Source organism: Anabrus simplex, chromosome 6, assembly GCF_040414725.1.
Source record: "Anabrus simplex isolate iqAnaSimp1 chromosome 6, ASM4041472v1, whole genome shotgun sequence".
NCBI classification, from domain to species: Eukaryota; Metazoa; Arthropoda; class Insecta; order Orthoptera; family Tettigoniidae; genus Anabrus; species Anabrus simplex.
Genome location: NC_090270.1, coordinates 335,116,881 through 335,144,693, shown reverse-complemented (window position 1 = coordinate 335,144,693; position 27,813 = coordinate 335,116,881). Strand labels below are relative to the sequence as shown.

General features: G+C 42.3%; 2 protein-coding genes across 3 annotated transcripts in view; one reads left to right on the top strand and one right to left on the bottom strand.

Annotated features, from left to right (window-relative positions):
- LOC136876016 (kinesin-like protein KIF19) overlaps positions 1-26,984 on the bottom strand; it is a 379,867-nt gene extending 352,883 nt beyond the window's left edge. Inside the window, exons 1-2 of the mRNA XM_068228307.1 lie at positions 26,763-26,984; positions 8,160-8,228 (exon numbers count right to left, since the gene is read on the bottom strand). Coding sequence (XP_068084408.1) covers positions 8,160-8,228; positions 26,763-26,984 — 291 coding nt within the window. The remainder of the gene's footprint in view (positions 1-8,159; positions 8,229-26,762) is intronic.
- LOC136875792 (putative inorganic phosphate cotransporter) overlaps positions 1-27,813 on the top strand; it is a 280,776-nt gene that overhangs the window by 128,156 nt on the left and 124,807 nt on the right. The window lies entirely within an intron of this gene.

Here is a 27,813-nt window from a genome sequence, read left to right as displayed (position 1 = left end):
GTAAGGTCATGACGTACAGAATTCTATAAAATAACGACGTTCTGAAACCATGACATATGGCATCGAAACTTTCAATGTGCATGATCTTTCTTTTATCAATCAATCAATCAATCAATCAATCAATCAATCAATCAATCAATCAATCAATCAATCAATCAATCAATCAATCAATCAATCAATCAATCAATCAATCAATCAATCAATCAATCAATCAATCAATCAATCAATCAATCAATCAATCAATCAATCAATCAATCAATCAATCCTGATCTGCATTTAGGGCAGTCACCCAGGTGGCAGATTCCCTATCTGTTGTTTTCCTAGCCTTTTCTTAAATTATTGCAAAGAAATTAGAAATTTATTGAACAACTCCATCAGTAAGTTATTCCAATCCCTAACTCCCCTTCCTATAAACGAATATTTGCCCCAATTTGTCCTCTTGAATTCCAACTTTATCTTCATATTTCTCCCAAGTCTTCCCAGCCTAAACTGTGCAACATTTTTGTAACGCTACTCTTTTGCGGGAAAACACCCAGAACAAATCGAGCTGCTTTGGATTTTTTTTTCCAGTTCATGAATCGCCTCATCCACCGCTCGCTTGTTGTCGGTAACGGATGAGGATGACCTTCCAGATCGACCGGCGTCTTGTGTCGAAGCGCGACCCGCACGGAACTTGGTGTACCACTCCACAACGGTGGTCTTCGACAGACATGCTGCCATATACACCGTCTTCATTCTCCGATAGGTGTCCACCGGTATTTGTCCTTTGGCATCCAAGAACAGGATAACAGCACGTTGGTCCTGTTTGGACGCATTTGGTAATAACGTCGCGATAGTTCACATGGCCGCATTTAACGCACGCACCTCGGCACGACACGATTGCCACACTAATCCCTTTGCCTACATGTCCGTGCTTATACACCCGCATCGGGTTGCGCTACGTAGCATGTCCGCTGAAGCAACGCCCTCAGACGGAACATTTTTGATCACGCCTTATATTAATATTATTACTATCAGATTACATGATTATGCTAGCCTTTGGTCCAACGGGTCCGTGGTTCGAGTCCCGAAGGGGTCATGGATTTTAACTTTCATTGGTTAATTCCTCCGGTTCGGCGGCAGTGTGTGTATGTGTGTGGCGTCTTCAGAATTAGAATTCTACTTAGGTAGGGCACCATTTTCTTTGAAGCGCAGGTCGCCTATACGGTATCAACTCGAAATACATACACAAACCCTCTCCGGAGGCCGGACCTTCCCCCTTCCCCTCCCCCGAAAGTTGCGAAAGTGAAATAATGACGACAAATGTCTCCCGGTCATGGCCATCCATCAACGCTGCTAATTTCAGATGGCAACTAGCCATAAGACATAGCCTGCACGGTTGCTAGGTAACATTGTCTGACCATCCATCCGTACCTTACATCACTGCCTGCACGGTTGCTAGGTAACATTGTCTGACCATCCATCCACACCTTACATCACTGCCTGCACGGTTGCTAGGTAACATTGTCTGACCATCCATCCACACCTTACATCACTGCCTGCATGGTTGCTAGGTAACATTGTCTGACCATCCATCCACACCTTACATCACTGCCTGCACGGTTGCTAGGTAACACTTCCGCCACGGTAACTTTCGTAACGTACTATTATTTCCAAAGTTAATCGTCGCTACATGTTTTTATGCGTTCACATCCAGCAAAAGGTGTGTCTATTTAGGGACGATAACACCGTCCGCTTGAATATAAACATAGTTCCGACTGAATGTATTCAACACGGTTTATCTCAAGGCCATACCTTTTCACTTTATGACAGGCACATCAATACAAAATGATGTGTACCTTTCCTGGCGCTGTATGAATAGAGAATTATTTCAACAACTCCAAAATGCTTTTTGCGAACACATTTTCTTAATGGTTAGTGAAGATTATATTATTTTGTATTTGACAGCTGTGTTTACGAACAACAACAACGTGTAACTATGCTCGTTTAGGATTCCCACATAGCCGTTATCCGACAATAACAAACCTTTCATACATTTGTAAGCTTGAATACACAGACTTTCGAGGACAAACAGGACGAACTTCGAAAATAACAGACTAAAAATACTGTACTTCAATTTCTTTGTTGTTACGGCGGGTTTAGTCTTTGTGGCTAGGAACAACGAGGTCATATTATGGTCATGGTATTTGGGAGTATTTAAATGCGGCGCTGGATTCTAGCACGTTAATAACTTTCGCGAGACAAATTTTTAATCCCTTAGTGTAGACGTAGTGTGTCTTCATTTTATCTGGAAGCCCTGGGTTAGAGTCCGGGCCAGTAGACGCATTTAAATTTCGAACTGGAGGCTGGAACGGAGCTCATTCAGCCTCGTGGGACTAACTAATGAGCTAACTGCTGCGAGAGGCAGCGGACTCGGTAAAGAGAGCCAAAAGTATGGCTGACCTACGTGACACACCAATATTTGCAAGGCATCTGGCTGGCAGTCACCTCGGCTGGCCAAAGCCCTAATGGGCTGTTTTGTTTTTACATTTCAGAAACCTGATATTTAAAGGGATGTCATACAAACATCTATTCCCAGTTTACTGATTTGCTGGCTAGGCGGTTTGGGTTACGCAGATGTGAGTTGGCATTCGGCAGATAGTGGGTTCGAACTCCACTGTCGGCAGCCCTGAAGATGGTTTTCTATTTTCACACCAGGCGAATGCTGGGGCTGTACCTTAATTAAGGCCAGGGCTGCTTCCTTCCCACTCCTAGTCCTTTCCTGTCCCATTGTCGCCGTAAGACCTGTGTGTGTCGGTGCGACGTAAAGCAACTTGTAAACAAATGCTAGGGCTGTATCTTAATTAAGTAGGCCTATACGGTCGCTTCCTTTCTAGTCATTGCCCTGCTTTATTCCATTATCACCATAAGATTTGTCCGTATGTGTGTTTTTTTGTGTTTTTGCGACGCAAAACAAACATAAGTTTATTGTTTTTCCCTTGGTATGTGGATTTCAGTATCTCTACGGCCGATTTACCCGATTTAATGCAAACTGTAATGTTGGCTTGTCGTTCCAGTTTTCTGATCATGATGTAATCCCAGATTACAACACACACGTGCGTTCACTGGAACACCACTATATCGACACCCAATGTTAATATAGCGGTGTCTCCGGGTACACTGCCTTATCGAACTGAAGGCCACTATAGTTGCTTGTAAAATCCTGTTTACTCCTTTTTCAACATTTGTATCTAATTTAAACGTCAAAATTCACGTATCATTAAAATTAAATGCTGTAAATCACAGTAAGTCACCATAGGAGAAATCAGAGGCATTCTTTTAAACCATACGTACACAGACTAAACACCAATTCTTCATACAGTTTCACCTTGTTATCATAACATACTAAAACGCTATTAAGAGTACTCATCATGAACTTACTTCTTGTCATAATGTCAGGCAAAAGGAATGCTTAAGCGACAGCGGGGTGAATTCAGAAACCTGAAGAAGAACCCCAAGTTTGCAAATGTGTTATATTCTCTACTGGTGCTTGATTTGCTTCGAAAAATGAAAATCTACAGCCTGTTTCCAGTCATTCGACCGGGTTAGGAATAGAATGAATGGACCCCCAATCTAGCGGCGAGGGTAGGAACTGTGCCGGCTGTCGAAGCCTGTCGCACTCGTGTGGGACAATGATTAATGATTGGCATATGAAATGATATTGGAGAGTGTTTTTGGAATGAAAGATGACAGGGAAAACCGGAGTGCCCGTAGAAAAACCAGTCCCACCTCCGCTTTGTCCAGCATAAATCTCACATGTAGTGGCCGGGATTTGAACCACGGAATCCACGGAGGCTACTTGCTTTGCTTTTCTGTTCTTTGCTTTGTCCAGTTTCTCCAGATTTCCGCGTTGATGAAGGAAATGTAAGTCAGAATGAACGGACGAATGGATAAAGATAACTCAAGATAAGGAAGAGCACTCCTTTATTTATATAATTACCAAAATTATTCAAAAGGTGTCGTAGCTTAAAATGAGTTTCTCCTCCTGGATGAACCATTTCACCACTTCATTAATTGTCTGCCCCGCAGATAAGTTCATTAACACATTACCGATGTTCGTGAACAACCACTCTTCTCGTCTTCTTTCATAGCCCTTCAGACTCTGCAAATTTTCGCCCTTATTGACAGGCATCTCTTTTTCAGAAATATAGAAAGAATCCTTATGCGAATGTTTCCAAGTTCTATGCTTTCTGCCTAAAAAAGGGAAATCAGATCACTGTGCTCACCTCCTAACGCGATGATTCGTTCAGTACCTTCATCATTTTGGGCATGTTTCTTTTTTCACGGACTTGTGCATCTGTTTGCCATCAATGGGTGGAACGAATATACCCGTATAAGATGCAGCTAGTTCTGCCCTTCAAAGCAACAATAGAGCTATAAAATGAAACCATCCTCATTACCACTACTGCCCGCTGGTCTAAAACTAAGGACACACACACACACACACACACACACACACACACACACACCGAGCGAGTGATTGCGCAGTTTGGATCACGCAGCTGTCAGCTTGAACCCCACTGTCGGCAGCCTTGAAGATATTTCTCCGTGGTGTCCCACTTTCACACCAGGCAAATGCTAGGCCTGTCCTATCCCAGCGTCACCGTAAGACCTACCTGTGTTGGTGCGACGTAAAGCAAATTGACAAAATATTAACACTCACACCAACACAGGCTCCCGAGATGCCAGAAAACCTCCCGGATAGCATATCAACGCCCAATGTCGGTGAGCTGCACGTGCTATTTTAACGACATACCAGTCTTCCTGTCATTCTTAAATCTCTGCTAGTACCAGGAATCGAACACAGGCCTCCGAGAACAGCAGCTACTAGTGGAAACAGTTATGCTACTTAGGCGGACAATTACGTAGTGATATTAGTCGAGAGACATCGGGGGTGGTCGACACCCGGTTGCGTGACCGGACGCATCCACAGTATCAAGATTCAAAATTATCTATTGCAATAAACTAACAGACATGGCCTCATGATTCGCAACGTGAGTCCCACACTGACACGCACCACATTGCATGGGCTTATTTCTTCCTCACTGAATATTTTCAAAAGGCACACTCAAGTACAGCAGATATGTAAAGAAGAAAGAAACGTTTCCCCTTGCGAAAAGCTAATGATCATGAATATGTATTTCAATAAAAGAAACTCAACGTTATATAAAGTAGAACTGCAACTCTACATCAAAGGAACTTAACTTGTAGCCGCAGCATCTTTGGTGACCAAGGCCTACGGTAACGACTAATGTGACGTCACTGACGGTACACTTTCTATTTCAACACACTCTATTATTCAAATCCACAGCCCCAACAGCTTTGGTGACCAAGGCCTACGATAACGACTAATGTGACATTATTTCCGTCACACATTTTGTTGCGTTACGTTATACAAATTTTCGGATGACCCCCAGACATAAGACATTTTCATGTCAAAATCACACCAACACATAAGACAAGAACTTACCAATTACACATTTAGAACGGTGTACCGGTATCCGTACTGCGCACACGTGATCTACGGATGGCATCACTAATATAAAAGAGTACCAATCTTTTCTTTATTTCTGAGCAATAAAACAGAGAAATTACTTTTTGACTTAACCTTTAAAAGGGCAAAACTTGGATTAAGTATTTGTGAGTATGACAGTATGGCATGCAGTTTTACGTTAGACATGACATCAAGTGACAAGGTTACTGTAGCTTATCTCCGCTGCACGACACAATGATTATCGCACCATGCCAGGTTCAGATACTTTTAAGGTATACGACGCTACTGGTGGTTTTAGTTACTACCAGCGACCAAAGACCGCCAGGGCGTGTTCCTGTGTTTCTCTAAACGTTAAAGATCAGTAGACTAGGGCGAAATACTCTTTGACTCATGCCGCACCAGCCAGAGCCATGTGGTATCCAATGAAAACCTCAGAATGCTGGTCGACTGTTTCTAGTCAGTTCCGCGTGGAGTGATGCGCTGTGTTGCGATATCTTGTCTTGTATTGTTTTAGTTCGCTTGTGAACTGCAAGGGAGTGAACTTGCAGCCCATTGTCTTATCAAAAGGGCGGTTGAAGTGACAAAGCTCAAATCGCAGAAATGACTTGGAGTTAGAAGGCTATGCGGTTAGGGTCACGCAGTTGTGAGCTTGCATTCGGGAGATAGTGGGTTGCAACCCCACTGTTGATGGTTTTCTGCGGTGTCCCTTTTGTTTGCACCACGCAAATGCTGGGGATGTACTTTAATTAAGGCCATGGCCGCTTCTTTCACTCTCCTAGCCCTTTCCTATCCCATCGTCACCATAAGACCTATCTGTGTCGATGCGACGAAAGGTGTATTGTAAGAAAAAACAGGAATTGCTTGCAGTTAATTGATGTTTTATCGTATGACTTTAAGTGCCGGAAGTATCTGAGGACATACTCGACTTACCATGCCTGTTGCTGCTTTTCCCGGTACAACCCACCAGGGGCGCCGCTGCGTCAGGGTGTTGTCTGTGGGTGCAAGTGTAATTGTATGGTCTGGAAATTGAAAGGAAGTGGGCAGCTGTAATCGCTCAAAACGTTGCCCTGAGAAAGGTACCATCGCGGTATTTGCCTGAAGTTGAAATTGGAAACCACGGAAAACCATTTCGAGGATGACCGACGGGGTTTCGAACCCACCTGTCTCTCAAGTACAGAGCTAGCAGCCATAATTGCTAGACATTTGGTCATGTCCCATTGGGAGACGGAGTAGCAGGCCATCCCTCTTTCAAATAAGCTGAGAACGATTAAGGGAACTACAAAGTTATGGAAGACTTCCTTTCGTGTTTCTCGGAGAGAAGCAGTGGTATTGCGTCACATTCGCATTCTTACTTACTGAAGGGAGAAGACCCCTTGGTGTGTACTTACGGCGGTCGTCTGACTACAACAGACGTCCTTACGGAGTCCGTGGACCTCACCGACCTGCGCTGTCGTCTTAAACTTCTTAGTACCATTTCTCTCATTCTACGAGATGACGAGCAGTGAGCAGACCTCGTCATCCGTTTTATGAGGGATAGTGGCTTGTTTTATCGCGTTTAAAATATACACTTTTTAAAATTCTTATTTTATTGTTAACTACTTTTTTATTCCCTCCGTTCTGTTTTAGTCTGTTTTTGTGTATTTTAATGTGTTTTAAAAAATACAGAGAGAGATGGCTGTGCGGTTAGGGACGCGCAGCAGCTGTGAACTTGCATTTGTGTGATAGTGGGTTCGAACGCCAGTCAAGAGCCCTGAAGATGGTTTTCCGTGGTTTCCCATTTTCACACCAGGCAAATGCTAGGGTTATACCTTAATTAAGGCCACGGCCGCTTTTTTCACACTTCTAACCCTTTCGTATCCCATCGTCGCCATAAAACTTATCTGTATCGGTCCGACGTAAAGCAGACTGAAAAAGAGAAGTGTTTAAAAACTTTTAAAATGTTGAAGTATGTGATTTCATTCCAAAGACAATGCCTTTTTCCATTTTAATCCAATTTTCATAAGAAAATAACTTATTGCGAATTAGATGCACTGATTACTTTAAGTTCATAATCATTATCTTCATCATCATATTTTAAATCCGTTTCATCTCGTACCATTAGGGGCCGATGACCTAAATGTTCGGTCCCTTCAAGTAACATGCATCATCACCATTATCACCATAACTGGACGTGTCATAACGCATTGAGCTAACTTGTTTGGTATTAACTGAAGTGAGAAGGGTATACTTTCCTTAAAAACACGTCATCCCATCTTCAAATGTTGAAAATTTGCGCGGGAAGGAAGCGGCCGTGGCCTTAATTACGGTACAGCCCCAGCATTAGCCTGGTGTGAAAATGGGAAACAAGGGTAAACCATCCTGAGGGCTGCGGATACAAGCTCACAGTTTTGCGCCCCTAACCGCTCGCCTAACTCGCTCGGTTATTTTTATAATAATTATTATAGTTATTACAATCGTTGAATATCATATGCTAACGCCAGCCAGATATTTACTATCAAGCAACAAGTTAATACAAACTGCTGAGATCTCAGCCAAATTAAGCTTTCTGTCATCGTTCAGTACAACTACTAATATAGCGTGCAGATTAACATTAATAAGGAAGAGGTTTCTTAAACTAGAAACTCACCTTGTGGTCCACCATGTGCAGTACACGAGACCCCTCATTTTGCTTCAGTGGTCGTATTCGTACAGCAACCTGAAAAAAAGGGAAGGATTACTGTATTTATTTATCATTACTAGAAATATGACGAAAGGTAAGACTCTCCATGTGAATAATTATTGTATGCTACTTCACTAGTTTCGGAACCAACCCGTACACATGATCCGTAGTATAAATATAATAATGCGAAATGACCCATGGATCTTATAAACGTAAGCATGGCTTAACAAATTCTATGCTAGAAAGAAAAAGCTTGATTCCAGGGATCTCTCTGATATTGCGTTTCTGGAAACATATTTCAGCGGATAAACCCACAATTACAAATGACAACAACATTTGTGTGATTTGGTCAAGATTTCCTGAAAATGTTTTCACATCCATTACTACACTTTATTTTGATGTTTATGTAACAATAATAATAATAATTAATTTCTTGTGGCTATTTCTAGCCGAGTGCAGCCCTTGTGAGGCAGACCCTCCGATGAGGGTGGGTGGCATCTGCCATGTATAGGCAACTGCGTGTTATTGTGGTGGAGGATAGTGTTGTGTGTGGTGTGTGAGTTGCAGGGATGTTGGGGACAACACAAACGCCCAGTCCCCGGGCCACTGGAATTAACCAATGAAGGTTATAATCCCCGACCCGGCCAGGAATCGAACCCGGGACCCTCTGAACCGAAGGTCAGTACGCTGACCATTCAGCCAACGAGTCGGACATAATAACAATAATAATAATAATAATAATAATAATAATAATAATGTTATTTGTTTTACGTCACACTAACTACTTTTACGGTTTTCGAAGACGCCGAGGTGCCGGAATTTAGTCCCGCAGGAGTTCTTTAACGTGCCAGGAAATCTAGCGACACGAGGCTGACGTATTCGAGCACCTTCAAATACCACCGGACCGAGCCAAGTTGGGGTCAGAAGGAAAGCACCTCAACCGAAGGAGCCACTCGGGCCGGCCCTGTTGTTTATGAAGCTGCACTGACAGCAACTTGTCAAGTGAGGTGCTGAAGAAGATGAATATTATCATTGGACATCACACTGTACAATGCTAGGAAGGAGCTATTAAGGACTTCAGAGAAAGCATTAAGGGAAAAAAGGCAAGAGGAAAGAGGAACATGGAAGACACCTATGAGGAGGATCACCATTACCAAGTATTCCATTACGTCGTACAATTTTTGTTTGTTAACAATTTGGCATTCGGTCTGTAAGACCATGCTGCCAGCTCTGTACAATTTTTAAAACAGGAAGGTCAAAGAACAACATCTTTATAACATGGTATCTGTCATGGCGTTGTGACTACTTGCTGATAGAAAGCCACGGCACAGAATCTTGGGTTGGATGAGGATAGTTTAAATAGAGACTATAGAACAAATGTATCAAACTGTTAAATAGGCTTCACTTAAAAGTATGTATTTGGAAAGACTAACGGCACTTTCGTCTGTGCATCATCTCAAGAACACTTTCAAGAGATGACTCATCAAGCTTATTGTGCGTTAATCTCCACATTGGTTAAGAAGCAGGCTACGATGAGGATACGTTATGATGATGGAGTGAACGAGAACAGCAAGGAATTTCTTTGACAGAGAAGTGAAAGGAAAGAGGCCAGTAGGGAAGCCGAGCAATTGATGGAATAACACAGTGAAATCGGAGGTCAGCAAAAGGAATTTAAAGTGGGAGGACATAGAGGAAAAGAAACTCCACTTTGACAGGGAGAAGTGGCGACGAATTGTACACCACACTGGAGTTGGATGGTGATGATTATTGTTGTTCCTGCCTGTATCGAGAAATATTGGTTGCTGTTGCTTGGTGCATGCACTACTATGTAACTCTGACCTTGTTTTAGAGCTACATTCATGAAGTCCTGTATTTTTATTCCTCTATGGATTAATGGTAGAGTGTTGGCCGCTGAAACCCATTAGGTTCAAACACGGCAGAGGTAGGCGAATGTTTAAAGTGCAGAACAAATACGGCAATCAATTGAGCACTCCATGGCATACTATGTCTGTCTATAGAATATCTCTGTGGACGCACTCGGTGTCTGCTAAGCAAAATTGATTACAAGTTAGCTAATTAGTAGTCAATCAGATCGTACAAGCGGCCTAAGTGGCGCCTACACGCAGTAGGTGCGGCGGAGCTTTACGACAATATTCTTCCTATTCTTATCCATCGTTAGGGTAAGCCTCCGTGCCTCACGTGGCAGGACGCTGGCCTCTCACCGCTGGGTTCCGTGGTTCAAATCCCGGTCAGTTCATGTGAGAATTGTGCTGGACAAAGCGGAGTTGGGACAGATTTTTCTCCGGGTACTCCGGTTTTCCCTGTCATCATTCACTCCAGCAACATTCTCCAATATCATTTCATCTGTCAGTCATTAATATTATTGCCCCAGAGGAGTGCGACAGGCTTCGGCAGCCGGCACAGTTCGTATCCTCGCTGCTACATGGGGGCTTCTTTCCTTGTAATCCTGACCAGGTCAAATGACTGGAAACAGATTCTGGATTTTCATTTCATTCATCGTTAGGGTCACTGAGGACCACGAGATCTCAACTGTTTTTCTTCTTGAGGGCCCACCAGATTTTCAACTTTTTGGAGTGTGCTTTCTTCCACACATCAGAATGGACATCCTTCAGTCGAGTTGGAACTTCTTGATGAATCCGTCCATTATTATTATTATTATTATTATTATTATTATTATTATTATTATTATTATTATCAAATCCATCGTTTTCTTTCTTTTCTTTCTTAATCTATTGACCCTCCATGGTCGGATTTTCCCTCGGACTCAGCGAGGGATCCCACCTCTACGACTCAAGGGCAGTGCTTGGAGCATGAAACTTTCGGTCGCGGATCCAACTGGGGAGGAGGACCACTACCTCGACCAAGCGGCCTCACCTGATACGCTGAACAGGGGCCTTGTGGGGGGAGATAAGATTGGAAGGGATAGGCAAGGAAGAAGGAAGGAAACGGGCGTGGCCTAAAGTTACGTACTATCCCAGCATTTGCTTGGAGAAAAAGTGGGAAACCACAGAAAACCACTTCGTGGATGAATGAGGTGGGAACTGAATACCCCTCTACTCAGTTGACCTCCAGAGGCTGTGTGGACCCCGTTCCAGATCACGTACCACTTTTCAGATTTCGTGGCAGAGCCGAGAATCGAACTCGAGTCTTCGGAGGTGGCAGTTTATCACGCTAACCACTGCACCACAGAGGCGGAAAACAAATGCATTGCAATTGGGAAATATCCTGGTGGGAATGATCACTACAGTAGTGTGATAATAAAGTAAACTTAAAACGTAAATGGCCAACAACAACAACAACAACAACAAAATAAACTACAACAACAAAATAAACTACAACAACAAAAGTACAACAAGACATTATATGGAAAGAAAATATTACAAGAAATACTAGTAGTTTAACATTCTAAGTCCAGCATCATCTATACAAATTCACACACTACTATTTCCAGTGCTTAGCACTACGGGTTACAGTACTATAGGTTGAGCTTAACATTACGAGTAGTTTGTATGTGAGTGGTGCTCGGAGTTGAGTGTCTGTTTGTGTGGTTCCATAATTTAAAAGATCCTTATTGATCTCTACCAACCAAGGAGGAATAATTTTGAGACTTCTGAAGTAGGATGTCTATGTGTGTATGTTAAGTGCTCAGCGCGGAGGCTGGTTTGATCCTCAACAGTTCCACCATCACCTGTCATAGGTGGCCTAGGTGTCACTGTAGAGGCGTACTAGGGAAATGAGAAGTGGGGTAGTTTCCCGTTGCTTTCCTCACTGAGCCAGAAGTTGCTATTACATATCAGTCTGCCAAGCCCACTAAAATGAACGCACCAACTTACCTTATGAGCAATATTTTCACACCGTCCATGACAGGGAGTGGCTGCATTACTAGCATCACTCACACCTCAGTCACTTTCATGTTGCCAAAGGCAAGGATGAGACTGAGACAGGTTATTGAAAGTAACAAATTTGCTCTAGCCATTATCAAAAGACATTATGCACTGAGAAAACTAGGTCTTGCCAGCAAAGGCATCTGAAGTAGGATCACAGGTAGGATAACAATAGTTTAATGAAAACCTACAACCCGTTTTCCAGTCATTGACCGAGTATGGGATGTTATGAATGAAACATATATAGGCTGTTATTACAGTGAGGTCGCCACTCCCAAGGTGATTTATTAATGAGTGATAAATGCTATGAAAGGAGAATGGAGAGTGTTGCTGGAATGAAAGATGACAGGGAAAACCGGAGTACCCGGAGAAAAACCTGTCCCGCCTCCGCTTCGTCCAGCACAAATCTCATATTTAGTCACCGGGATTTGAACCATGGTATCCAGTGGTGAGAGGCCGACGCGCTGCCGTCTGAGCCACGGAGGCTGTAATAGTTTAATAATAATATGTATTCTTCCTCAAATGACTGAGCTTGCCAACCAACAAACAATATCATACAGTATACATTTTGAACAGTCCGCCTCTGTGGTGTAGTGGTTAGTGTGATTAGCTGCCACCCTCGGAGGTCCGGGTTCGATTCCCGGCTCTGCCACGAAATTTGAAAAGTGGTACGAGGGCTGGAACGGGGTCCACTCAGCCTCGGGAGGTCAACTGAGTAGATGTGTGTTCGATTCCCTCCTCAGCCATCCTGGAAATGGTTTTCCGTGGTTTCCCACTTCTCCTCCAGGCAAATGCCGGGATGGTACCTAACTTAAGGCCACGGCCGCTTCCTTCCCTCTTCCTTGTCTATCCCTTCCAGTCCTCCCATCCCCCACAAGGCCCCTGTTCGGCATAGCAGGTGCGGCTGCCTGGGCGAGATACTGGTCTACCTCCCCAGTTGTATCTCCCGACCGAAAGTCTCAAGCTCCAGGACACTGCCCTTGAGGCGGTAGATGTGGGATCCCTCGCTGAGTCCGAGGGAAAAACCAACCCTGGAGGGTAAACGGACTACGATACGATACATTTTGAACAGAGTACTCATAATGTACAGAAAAGAAAGAAGCAGCAGGTAAATTACTTAATTGATGGAATTAATTGGCTGGAGCGTAGAGGTGATGCCTTAAGATCGATGTCGAGTCTTTTAATGTTTGTGTGTCCCAGCTCACGATGGTCTCATTCGGTACACCAACGCGCCCTAAGTAGTTGACCAGTAGTTTAGGAGTGCTGCCCCTTGCACCCTGCATAAGCCCTAGGACCTGATGTCCTCAAGGTTGTACTTATTGAGGTAATATGGAATAGTTGGTGAATATATCATAATTTTCTCTTCATCGATGTCAACGGACTGTTGTGCATGTTCTTCAAATCTGACAGTCGGGTCGAGAATGAAACCTTCTTTGCTCCCGGGTTTGAAGGTGATCATGTCGATTAGTTTCGTCCCACCGCCAACTGCGAGGCCATGGTCTTCGTGTACTACGTACCCTTTACAACGTAGCGTATCGCCCAAGGAAGACTGGCTGTGATGGTGTATGGTGTTCCGCAGGCATACGCTGAATGGGCAAGATCCTAAGACGTGAGCCAAAGTTTCAGTCTCACCGCATCTCTTTGGATCTGCCTGCATTCTTTCAGCTGGCAATCTGAAGAGATGAGCATAAAAAGTTATCCTCCGTTTCCAGATTACACTTGATATCTTTTTAGTGTGGGTATATATTTCTAAGTTGCTCAGAAGTCTGTAACCCCATCTTTGAGGGTGGGACCAAGAATTTTTCGGATAATCCTCCTTTCCTTTATTACCAATTTTTCAAGCAGGATATGTGTTCGAGAAATTAAACCTTCCGCTGCATATAATGCTTCAGATCTAATAACAGTTTGATAGTGTATAATTTTTGCATTTCGAGATTTTAATATTATTATTATTATTATTATTATTATTATTATTATTATTATTATTATTATTATTATTATTATTATTAGTATTAGTATTAGTATTATTTATAGAGCCTCCGTGGTTCAAACGGCAGCGCGTCGGCCTCTCACCACTGGATACCGTGGTTCAAATCCCGGTCTCTCTACGTGAGATTTGTGCTGGACAAAGTGGAGGCGGGGCAGGTTTTTCTCCGGGTATTCCCGTTTTCCCTGTCAACTTTCATTCCAGTAACACTCTCCATACTCATTTCATAGCATCTATCAGTCATTAATAAATCACTTTGGGAGTGGCGACCCCATCGTACTAATAGCCTATACATGATTCATTCATTACATCCCCGACTCGGTCAATGACTGGAAAACAGGTTGTAGGTTTTAATTTTCATATTATTATTATTATTATTATTATTATTATTATTATTATTATTATTATTATTATTATTATTATTATTATTATTATTATTATTATTATTATTATTTCATGCGATTTCTGTACCCAGTTGGAAGGCTCCACCCTGTTTCAGTTCGAGGTTTATTGAAGGTGCTCAAATATGTCGGCCTCGTGTAGGTAGATTTATTGACACGTAAAATGACTCCTATGGGACAAAATTCCGTCACCTTGGTATCCCCGTAAACCGAAAAAGCCATCAGTGTTCTTCTTATATTTATTCCACAGCTTTTTTTCCACACCTGGGGAGTTGCGGGTGTGATCGGTGTAGCAAGTGTGGATTTGGCCCTGTTTTACGTCAGGATGCTCTTCCTAACGCCCACCCTATGTGACGTGAAGTATCCACTATTGCGTGTTTCCGTGCTAGTTGGTAGCATTGTGTATTGTCTGAAGATGAACGGGAAAGTGTTGGGAAAAACACAAACATCCAATCCCCAGGCCAGAAGAATTAATCAGACTCGATTAAAATCCCCGCCAAGGCCGGGTATGGAATCAGCGACCCTCAGAACCAAAGGCAACAACGTTGACCATTCAGCCAAGGAGTCGGGTTAGTGTATTATTATTATTCTTCTCCCTCTTCTTCTTCTTCTTCTTCTTCTTAGCCTTCCTTGAAACCATGATCGTTAAGGCGTTGAAGTATATCAATCAATATTCTGGATATGATGCAGGTAAAACCAGATGAGCTCTATAGAGAAACCGAAGTAATAGATGGTATTAGTGATCACGAAGCTGTTCTTGTCGTAGTTAAAATTAATGTGAAAGAAAGGAAGGTATTAAAATTACGACCGTTAGGCAGTACCATATGACTGGCAAAACAGGCATGAGGGAGTTTTTAAAAATGAACTATGTTCGGTGGTAAACGGTAAATTAAAATGTAAACAGACTCTGCGATGGGTTTAAAGCAATTGTTGAGGAATGTTTGTACCTTTAAAGGTGGTAAGGAATGGTAAAGATCCACTATATTATAACAGGGAAGTAAAGAGACTAAGAAGAAGGTGCAGGTTGGAAAGGAATAAAGTTAGAAATGGCTGTGGAAGTAAGGAGAAATTGAAAGAACTTACTAGGAAATTGAATAATTGAATGTGGCAAAGAAGTCAGCTGAGGATAACATGATGGCAAGCATAATTGGCGGTCATAAAAATTTTAGTGAAAAATGGAAAAGTATACATAGGTACTTTAAGGCAGAAACAGGTTCAAAGAAGGACATTCCAGGAATCATTAATGAACAAAGGGAGTGTGTATGCGAGGACCTTCAAAAGGCAGACGTATTCAGCTAGCAGTATGTAAAGATTGTTGGTTACAAGGATAATGTCCAGATAGAGGAGGTGACTAATACTAATGAAGAATTAAAATTTACCTATAACAACAATGACATTTAGAGTAAGCTACAAAAGTTTAAGACTAGAAAAGCACCTGGAATCAAGATTTCTGGGGATATACTAAAGACAACGGTTTGGGATATAGTACCACATCGGAAGTACTTATTTGATTATTGTTTGCATGAAGGAGCTATTCCAAATGAATGGAGAGTGGTTATAGTAGCCCCTGTGTATAAAGAAAGGGTGATAAACATAAAGCTGAAAATTACAGGACCGAGCTCGATAGCTGCAGTCGCTTAAGTGTGGCCAGTATCCAGTAATCGGGAGATAGTGGGTTCGAGCCCCACTGTCGGCAGCCCTGAAAATGGGTTTCCGTGGTTTCCCATTTTCACACCAGGCAAATGCCGGGGCTGTACCAAAATTCAGGCCACGGCCGCTTCCTTCCACTTTATAGGCCTGTCCTATCCCATCGTCGCTATAAGACTTATCTGTGTCGGTACGACGTAAAGAAAATGAAAATAAGCCAGTCAGTTTGACATGCATTGTATGCAAGCCTGGGAAACTATTCTTAATGATTATATTAGTCATGTTTGCGGAATTAATAACTGGTTTGATAGAAGGATTTAGGAAATGTTATTCCACTGAAGCTCAACTTGTAGGATTCCAGCAAGTTATAGCAGATATCCTGGAATCAGGAGGTCAAATGGACTGTATCGAGATTGACCTGTCTAAGGAGTTTGATAGGGTAGATCATGGGAGACTATTGGCAAAAGTGAGTGCAATTGGACTTGACAAAAGAGTGACTGAATGGATGGCTAAGTTTCTAGAAAATAGATCTCAGAGAATTAGAGTAGGCGAAGCTTTATCTGTCCTTGCAATGATTAAGAGGGGAATTCTTCAAGGCAGTATTATTGGACTTTCATTTTTTCTTATATATATCAAATAAGTGGAATCGGAGATAAGGCTTTTTGCAGATGATGTTACTCTGTACAGAGTAATATATAAGTAAAAGCAATATAAATGGTCCGTTATTGGACATTATAAATTTTCCAGCTAACTCATTCCTTGTTGCCAGCGTTTCACCCTCGTGTGCTAGGTTGGGCTCATCAGTTGGTGCCTAGCACACCTACCAAGACGCTGGCTAGTGCATACCGTGGAGGCCACTGCGTAGGCTACTTGGAGCTACCGGCAGTGCCAATGCACAATGAGAGACTTTGTCTCTTTACCAAAAATTGGTGCCTGCTTGGCTATCAATGATATAGATGTTGATTCCCATAGGGAAGACTAAACTGATGTCAGTAGCAGAGAAGTTCAACATACAAAGGTGGAACAAGTAGATATTTTGAAGTATTTAAGTTGCGTGTTCTCCCAGGCTGGTAATATAGTAAGTGAGATTGAATCAAGGTGTAGTAAAGCTAATGCAGTGAGCTCGCAGTTGCGATCAACGGTGTTCTGTAAGAAGAAAGTCAGCTCCCGGACGAAACTATCCTTACATCGGTCTGGTTTCAGACCAACTTTGCTTTACGGGAGCGAAAGCTGGTTGGACTCCGGATATCTTATTCATAAGTTAGAAGTAACAGACATGAAAGTAGCGAGAATGATAGCTGATAAAAACAGGTGGGAACAATGGCAGGAGGGTACTCGGAATGGGGAGATAAAGGCTAAGTTGGGAATGAACTCGATGGGTGAAGCTGTATGCACAAAATCGGCTACGGTGGTGGGGTAATGTGAGGCGAATGGAGGAGGATATATGACTTAGGGGGATAATGGACTCTGTTCTGGAGGGTAAGAGAAGCCGAGGGAGACCAAGACGAAGATGGTTAGACTCAGTTTCTAAAGATAAGAGGTATAGAACTAAATGTGTTGCAAATAGAGAATTGTGGCGACGTTTACAACATTGACAGGGGCTTGCAGAGTATGTATGTATGTATGTATGTATGTATGTATGTATGTATGTATGTATGTATGTATGTATGTATGTATGCATGTATGTATGTATGTATGTATGTTATTGTTATTAGACGGTATAAGGATTAATCCCAGAAGATGTTAAGATCACCTAAGAAATACGCAACGGGTTGAATTTATACTGGATTGAGCCACTCGAATCAAAAATTCCATTTTGGGATTATTGAAAGTAGATAAATTAATGTCCGGCTTTGTGGTGTAGTGGTTAGTGTGACTAGCCTCTACCCCCAGAGGCCCTGGTTCGATTCCCGGCTCTGCCACGAAATTTGAAAATTGGTACGAGGGCTGGAACGGGGTCCACTCAGCCTCGCGAGGTCAACTGAGTGGAGGGGTTCGATTCCCACCTCAGCCATCCTCAAAGTGGTATTTCATGGTTTCCCACTTCTCCTCCAGACAAATGCCGGGATGGATATCTAATTTAAGGATAAGGCCATTTCCTTCCCTCTTTCTTGTCTATACCTTCCAATCTTCCCATCCTCCATAAGGCCCCTGTTCAGCATTCCAGGCGAGGCCGCCTGGGCAAGGTACTGGCCATTCTCCCCAGTAGTATCCCCTGACGCAAAGTCTTACGCTCCAGGATACCGCCCTTGGGGCAACAGAGGTGGGATCATTCGCTTAGTCGGAGGAAAAAACCAACCCTGAAGGTAAAAGTGTTAAGCAGGAATTATTATTATTATTGTTATTATTAGATGGCGGCCCCGTGGTGTAGGGGCAGCGTGCCTGCCTCTTACCCGGAGGCCCCGGGTTCGATTCCCGGCGAGGTCAGGGAGTTTTACCTGGACCTGAGTGCCGGTTCGAGGTTCACTCAGCCTACGTGATGAGAATTGAGGAGCTATCTGAAGGTGAGATAGCGGCCCCGGTCTAGAAAGCCAAAAATAACGGCCGAGAGGATTCGTCGTGCTGACCACACGACACCTCATAATCTGCAGGCCTTCGAGCTGAGCAGCGGTCGCTTGGTAGGCCAAGGCCCTTCAAGGGCTGTAATGCCATGGGGTTTTGGTTTGGATTACTATTAGACGGTATAAGGATTAATCCTAGAATAAGTTTAGGTCACCTGAGAAATATACAATGAGATGAATACACGTTCAGAATGACTACCTGAAGTTACACCTGATTGAGCTATTCGAACCCAAAATTGCAGTCCCGGATAATTGAAAGTAAATAAATTAATAAAATGTACTCACCATCAGTCGCTCCTCTGCTGACTTTGGTGGCAGTGAGGTTGTGCTTGTGTCCATATTAAATGGTGAAGAATGAGTGATTGTCTGTATCATTCCTAAACACTTAACACGACAGGAACAAATAAACACAAAATACACATTTCATCTTTTTTATAGAAAATGTTAGTTGAATATTTTAAAACTCGCGGATATTAAATAAATATTGTTCCTTTTTATGTAATCATGTTTTCTCTCCTGCTATGGTGTTGTAAAAACTTATCGTACAAATATGACTTGTAATGATACAGGAAGAAGGCATCTTGCCCCACATCGATAAGTATCAAAGCCATTGCTAGTTACTTGCAGATTTTGCAAGTTGCTGCGCTCTCTTTGCATATAAGAGGAATTTATGAAACATGACCTTGAAGAATAAAACAGATTTAACATTTAGCATTTAAGTTTTTACTTAAAATCTAACACATTCACCACTTCACAGTTGCACTATTCGTTTTAATTGTAAAAGTTTAAGTATCTGTGGCTACTGTATTCGCGTTTGGCTGAGCTGGAATGAAAGCAACTCCTCCGAGCAAACACCTGCAAACGTGTGGCGCGCTAAGGCGCCGAATAAATTGATCGAACCATGGTGCGGGGTAACGGAGGTATGAGTACTGCCATGCGCCCAAGTACTCACGAAAAGGCAGCACGATGTCGTGACAGTGAATGCTGTGTTTGTTATGACTACCAGGGACACAATAACTCACAGCAGTGCCACCAACTTTTAAACTTTAATGATTATCCTGCGGAATGTCTGATCAACACTACCCTCTGTTGTTATCCAGTGGGCTAAGAAACAGGTACTATAGTTGGGGACAAATCATGACCTCGCCTTACACCACTACTTTCCAGCGGCAGCTCGGTGTCTATTAGCGGCTTATAGGATTTACTACCTCTACTGCAGCCCGAGTTGCCAAATCGGCTACGGCACTCTACACGAAGAAAGAGTAAATACTACAGAGAGTGAGGAAGAAAGTGGTTTGGTAGCCTCTCCAAAACAAACAAGGATCACTTAGAACTCGTTAACTCAGCAGGGTGCGAGGTGTGATTGACTGCTGGCTTCCAGCTCGCTTCCAGGAACTGAGGCCGTCGTGTTTTGTCCCCAACTATACGAATAATGTCCGACTTCTTGGGTTCAATGGTCAGCGTTGAGGCCTTCACTTCAGAGAGCCCCGGGTTCAATTAATTCGCGTCTGATTAATTCTTCTGGCTTGGGGATGGGGTGTTTGTGTTTGTCCCAGTACTTTCCTCTTCATATTCGTACAACACAACCACCACAGAAACACCAATATATTCTTCCACATAGGACTGGCTCCGGGACAACTGGCCGTAAACGTGTGAGCAAGCAGCAAAACTACAACGTGTACAGAACTCTTGCATTCGATATCCTTCTACAGTACCGATCAAATGTTTAGAACCACATAAAGAAATCACGAAATGTCATCTAGAACCTAAAATTGTGCCACTAGACCTCTGTAATTTTTTTTCTGATACCTCACATCTAATAGAATATATGTCACCTGATTTCATTGAGTCAGTTCAAGTACTGTAGAAGTTATGAATTTTTAACTCTTGGACGGTCACAACAAAAAATAAAAAAATTTGGTAATATAATGTACTGAATACTCTAATTGGTTGCAAGTATCACCAACAAGATTTTTCTGTAGTCTTAGGAATAGTTGGGGGTCATTTTAGTATAAATATAAAAAATCCTAAAATATGCGGCATGTTTTTTTTTTTTCGTGGTTTTTTTTTTGAACCGGGGCCAAAATTGTTGATTATTCTTTGCCTTTTTCATGTATGGCCCCAGGTCTCAGTGTGAGCTATCGGCGTCAAACTTATCTGCCCTGATAGTTTCATTTGCACTCTATGGATGGCATCCAAGAATACGTTTCTGATGTGGATAGCTCACACTGAGACCTATGACAAGAACAAGGAAAAATTGACTATTTTAGCACTGGTTTGAAAAAAAAAAAAAAAAACATTAACCCACAAAAATGGATGCCGCATTTTTTCGGAATTTTCATATTTATACTAAAATGACCTCTAACTATTGCTAAGTCTCTACAAGAATCTTGGTGGCGATACTTGAAACCAATTAGAGGATACAGTACATAATATTTCCAAAAATGTTGAGATTCTGATGTGACCTTATAACATTTAAAATTGTATAACTTATACAATACTTGGCGTAAATCACTGAAATTAGGCGATGTATAGAATATTAGATGCAAGAGCTCAGGAAAAGTGATACAGAGGTCTAGTAGCAAAATTGTAGGTTCTAGATGGAACTTCATGATTATTCAATGTGGTCCTAAACTTTTGACCGGTACTGTACTTCCGACATTATTCCCATATAACACCATACTACTAAAAGTTCGGATGGTCACGCTTAAACGACCGTAGGAAAACCCAGCAAATGACCCTAGTTTATCAGTTGCTTTCTACAAACAGCACCGCCTATCTGTAGTCCAATTTTAGGCTTCTTCCTTCATTCCACAAAATTAACACTCATTCCGGATCACTACTTGAAATAGGTGCAGCCATTCATTCCTGGTCACCGCTTCGAGGTAATGGAATACGATCCCGGAGGATATTAAAAAGTCTTGCCGTTTAAAACAGTCTACCATAAATTCATCCAGAGTGCATACAGTTGACTAGAAGGAATGTAAGAGTGAATGACGTGTGAATGAAACGAAAAATTACGTATTACAGTAGATTTAAGTATCCTAGGCTATCCTATTTACGGTTTTACTCTTCTTATTTTAAGACTATACACTATTCCTAGAAACAGATAAGATAGTAACATGGTTTTTTGTGAACTTAGATTGCAACATATTAATAATCAGTTATTTTTTGCCTAATATTAGAATAAGTTTTCCTTTAACCCAGTTAGTAGATATGCTTTTTAGGTATTAATTTGATTTCCTTTTCTTACTATACATTCTCTATTGATCCCATAATTTTTTCATCAATAGTAATCTTAATTAATTGTATTATTGTTAGTCCTCATCTGACTTACTCGTCTTGTCTCATTAACTGTAATTGATTACTGTGATATTTTATATTAATGCCGTAAATGACTAAAAATTGTCTGTGGCTATGTGTAAGAGAGGGCCAAGAGCCCTAACTTCGTCACTTTATAAATAAATAAATAAATAAATAAATAAATAAATAAATAAATAAATAAATAAATAAATAAATAAATAAATAAATAAATAAATAAATAAATAAAACTGGGCCAAATCCACATGTGCGACACCGTTTGCACCCGCGACTCCACAGTCGTGGGAAAAGCGGTAGAATAATAATAATATTAATAATAATAATAATAATAATAATAATAATAATAATTGATTAGTACCGGTACATGGGAAATACCATGGTTCTACTTTACTAGCGATAAGTACCACTATGAGGGGCCGTTGACCTGTATTTCGGACCCCTTTAGACTACAAGCATCATCCTTTCAGGATTGTGCATCGGTAGCAGCCCCTTGGTCAGCATATACCATTGTTTTAAGTTACTTTGTGGGAAGGCGGGCATTGCGGGTCGGATCCACTGATTGTTTTAAGTTCATAATCATTATTCATCGTCGTCTTCTTGAATTCTAGTCAGTGGGATGATTCTGAAATTATTTTTAATATTCTTAGTTGGATGCGCTGATTCTTTATAATCGTATTCGTCCATTCATTCTTCATCATCAAGTTTTGAATTTTGGTGAGTGGATGAATTATGGAATTTTAAATTTTCATTACATTTCGTACCATTAGAGGCCAATTACCTAGATGTTAGGCCCTTTAAACAACATGCATCATCATCATTACATCATCATGATCATTATCATCATATTCCATCCCACTAACTAGTTTTACGTCGAGGCTGACGTATATGAGCACCTTCACTACCGGACTGAGCCTGAATCGAATCTGCGGTCATTCTTCATCTTCTACTTCTTCGTCCACAGCTTTTCCCACATATGTGGTGTCGCGGGTGCGAGCTCGGTCGCACATATGGATTTGGCCCCCTTTTTCGGCCGGATGCCCTTCCTGACGCCAACCCTATATAGAAGGATGTAATCACTATTGCGTGTTTCTGTGGTGGTTGGTAGTGTAGAGTGTTGTCTGGATATGAAAAGGAAAGTGTTGGGACAACCACAAACCCCCAGTCCCCGAGCCAGAAGAATTAATCGATTAAAACCCCCGACCCGGCCGGGAATCGAACCCGGGACCCTCTGAACCGAAGGCCTCGACGCTGACCATTCTTGTTCAATGAGTCGGACAATCGAAACTGCGGCTATTAACTATCACAATTAGCTTCTTAATAATTAAATTCACATGCAGTTGCTTAGAAAATCTAAAGAAAGACAATCCCGGTTATTTCTTCTTGTGACTGGAGCAATTTACAGCACCACACACGTTTGCCTAATATATTGAGTGCAGTACGGCTGTAGCCTACACGATCATGGACGTACAGCGTTTCTTCCTGCTTGCGGCTTGGAGCGCTGTAGTCGCCTCAGCTGAAAGATAGCATACAGAGCTTCGCAACTCGTATACGAAGGGTGATCAAAAAATAGTGAAACGTGTACATTTTGTTTCATACCACCAATACAGTCAACTGATAGTAAATGCATTACGGTAGGTTATTAGTCTCCGAATCGATTTAGTCAGTTGTCGCTTCGTGGGATGCGTTTGAATATTCCCTCCTGGTAAAAATCTTGGACTTGGGCGTTCAGCCACTTTGTCGCTGTAACGGTTCAAATCCCGTTAAAAAGTGATATGTTTATTTTTTTGCTATTTGCTTTACGTCGCACCGACTCAGATATGTCTTACGGCGACGATGGGATAGGAAAGGCCTAGGAATTGGAAGGAAGCGGCCGTGGCCTTAATTAAGGTACAGTCCCGGCATTTGCCTCGTGTGCAAATGGGAAACCACGGAAAACCATCTTCAGGGCTGCCGACAGTGGGCTCCAACCCACTAACTGCCGATTACTGGATACTGGCCGCACTTAAGCGACTGCAGCTATTATTATTATTATTAGTATTATTATTATTTTATCTGTGAGATTACTATTATTGTATTATTATTATTCTTGTTCAATTCAATTCTGCAATGATTGTCGCTTGCGTGATTGTAGTTAAATTATATATATATACGTGTGTGTAGATTAACACTAAAAACATGTAAAGTAAGACTTGCTGTATATCAGATGTGGATTTAGTGTGTGCAATAACTTGTGACATTGTAACATTTCGAAATACTGCTGGAGTAACTGCCGAGTCATCGCTCTGTTATCGTGCGTATTTAGCGGTGAGTTCACTTTGTTTGAGAAACCCAAGGTGCCGCAGGCAATTTCGCCATAGTGTGTAACAGTTTGAGCAGGGTGGGAGTAGATCATAGTTATTTCTGGAGATTGCGTAGATGTGTCAACTAATGTCTATATAAGCCGGCTGTATCTTGTAGCGTGAGTCATTTATCAAACGGAAGGTGAACAGTGAAGAAGTAAAATGGATAGTGAACAGTGACGAGTCAACGGGATGGAGAGACCTCAGTCGGTCATTAGTCATTAGTCAAACGGAATGTGAACAGTGAAGAAGTCAAATGGATAAGTGAACAGTGAGGGAGTCAATTGGAAGGAGAGGCCGCAGTTAGTTGGCCAGTGCAGTTGGAAGGAAAGGCTAGCCATACAGTCATAGAAGGATAAGCTTGCCACGAAGTTATAGAAGGATAGGCTTGCCATGAAGCCATACAGGACAGACTTACCAAGAAGTTATCTGGATGGAGAAGAAACAGTCACATGGATACTTAGTCGTCAGTGAAACAAAAATGATACATCACCAAATTAGGCTTGATACATCTACAGTAAACACCAGATCAAAGAAATACGTCGTAATTACACTCAAAGTGTTGAAGGTACAGTCAAGTGAACCAGTGAGGGATAAATTTCGTGTATAATTGTTAAATGTCTGGTCAAGAGGAATTCAAATTAATGCCTAGCTTTTTTCAGTTGCAATGTCGTACTTTTGTATTCTCATCTGTTTTATCGCAGCAGTTCTCACTATTTTTATTGAAATTATTTCAAGAATATATTTTGTTCTATCAAATTAATTTATCGTTTTATTTCCAGAGTAGAATTATATAACCTAAAATTTAATGGGGAAACCGAACGCCAATCTCCTTGTCCCAGAACTTATACGATATGTTGTCAAAAGTAAGCTTATTACCACACACCATAGAGATATTCAAGATTATCATTCTCTTATTGCTGCACTGAGTTGTAGCCGTCGCCCTTCGAATAACGTATGTGTAAGTAATCAGGGAAGAACTAAGTGTGAGTACAAGGTCCAACGATTGAGTATTTTATTTAATGAATATTAATTTTCATATTTTTCATTTAAATGCAGTAGTATATTTTTAAAATAAAGTCAGCGAGTCAGGAACTTTTATATCGCGAAGTGTTTAACCTTCTCGTCTGAAGCGAATCGTCAGCCTACTAGGTACTCCTTCAGGTGAGGAAAGAGGTGCAGGTGCAGGTCGCTTGGAGCGAGGTCAAGGCTGTAGGGAGGGTGATTCCAGCGAAACTGCTTCAACAGCGTCTCGGTCTGCTGGGCTGTATGAGGTCGCGCGTTGTCGTGAAGGAAGATGACAGGCTTGGTGAAAAGTCCTGGCCGCTTCACTCAATCGTGTCAAGGTCAACGGTCTTTCCAAAAACTCCACGAGTGTGACACCCGTGCTGACCCACAACACTGTGCCCATTACCATCCCGGTAGATGGCGTCACCTTCAACTGCTTAGTCTTTGGAGAGGAGGTATGTTTGACGACCGCTTACTGCTAGGGGTGTAGTGGTAGATCTATGTTCCGTCACCTGTGATAGTACAGTGAAGAAAACTGTTTCCTTCCGTGGATAATCATCGTAACAGTTGCATGCTTGCCCCCATGCACTTCTCCTTGTGTTAGTTGGACAGGTTTCGTGGAACTCATCGGGAACACATTTTCCGATACTGCAGAATATCGCGAACAATGTGACGAACACTTCCGAATGACATTCCCAATTCTACAGTCATATGACCTAAACACTCAGTGAAGAGCACCGCGGTAGGATTTCATCGGGGTCCGCCTACGGCGCGCAGGAACCGCGCGCGGATAACCACGGCGGCCGCGCGCTTTCGACTCGCCACCGCCGGCAGGACGTCCCACGAACCATGCCAGTTAGACACCGACGAGCGATGAACCGACATCGTGGGACAAAAATCCAACTACGAGCTTTTTAACCGCAACAACTTCAATATACGCTATTGGAGCTGGAATTACCGCGGCTGCTGGCACCAGACTTGCCCTCCAATGGATACTCGTTAAAGGATTTAAAGTGTACTCATTCCGATTACGGGGCCTCAGATGAGCCCCGTATCGTTATTTTTCGCCACTACCTCCCCGTGCCGGGAGTGGGTAATTTGCGCGGCTGCTGCCTTCCTTGGATGTGGTAGCCGTTTCTCAAGCTCCCTCTCCGGAATCGAACCCTGATTCCCCGTTATCCGTTACAACCATGGTAGGCGCAGAACCTACCATCGACAGTTGATAAGGCAGACTTTTGAAAGATGCGTCGCCGGTACGAGGACCGTGCGATCAGTCCAAAGTTATTCAGAGTCACCAAGGCAAACGGACCGGACGAGCAGACCGATTGATTTTGATCTAATAAAAGCGTCCCTTCCACTTCTGGTCGGGACTCTGTTTGCATGTATTAGCTCTAGAATTACCATAGTTATCCAAGTAAAGTGGTACGATCTAAGGAACCATAACTGGTTTAATGAGCCATTCCGTAACGTGATCCTCCTGTTGTCCTGAATCAGTTCTTCCACGCGAGCTGTGTTCAAATCTGTTGATGCCGTGCTAGGTCGGCCACTGCGATCCTCGGCGGTGACCTTTTCTCTACCGGCTGCAAACTTTCGACACCATTCTGCGACTTGCTGATGGGACATTACAGTCTCTCCATAAATCTCTACCAGCTACCGGTGAATTTCACCTCAGTTACATGTATCGCCCACAGAAATCGAATAACTGAACGGATTTCTTCGTGAGACGAATTTTCCAAACAAGTCGCCATTTGTGTTTACCTGCAACTAGCGCTGTAGGTGGAGGGTGGCTGAAACTCTGCACAGTTGTCAACCGTATATATCAGAATTGCCGCACACTACTAATTTCTCTGTAACAGACGAAATTGCAGGAATATCGGTCATGTCGCCTTAGTTTTGGATCGTCCCTCGTACTAGACTGTGGTACAGTCAATGTTCCATACATTATTGAATTTTAATTATTAATAAAAACCATGGTGACGAGAGAGATATCATGGACGAAGTTCAGTTTATCGCTGTAATTCAGTGAATTTACTGTTGAACAGAATGTTTCAAAATTCAATACTTAAAGAAGTAGCAGGGAATTTACGTGAAGTAATTAATAATTACTCATTTTGGAAAGGTTAGGTCATTGGCAAGAAATCTTTCTGGACAGTAATAAAGCATCTTAGGAAGGGAGGGAAGAGGGAAATGAGTAGCGTTGTGTGTAAATAAGGCCAACTCATAATATATCCCAGGGAATCACTGGACAGGCGAAAGGAATGTTTTGAAAATCTTCGTAAAACGAAATCTTTCTGGTGACATCGCGAACAACCGAGCTCATTGGAAGGAGGAGAATGATGTTGGTGAAATTACGTTTGAGGGAGTTGAAAGGATGGTGAATAAATTCCATTCTCCTAAATCAGCAGGAATAGATAATATGAGACTTGAAACGGTGAAATATAGTGGGGAGGCA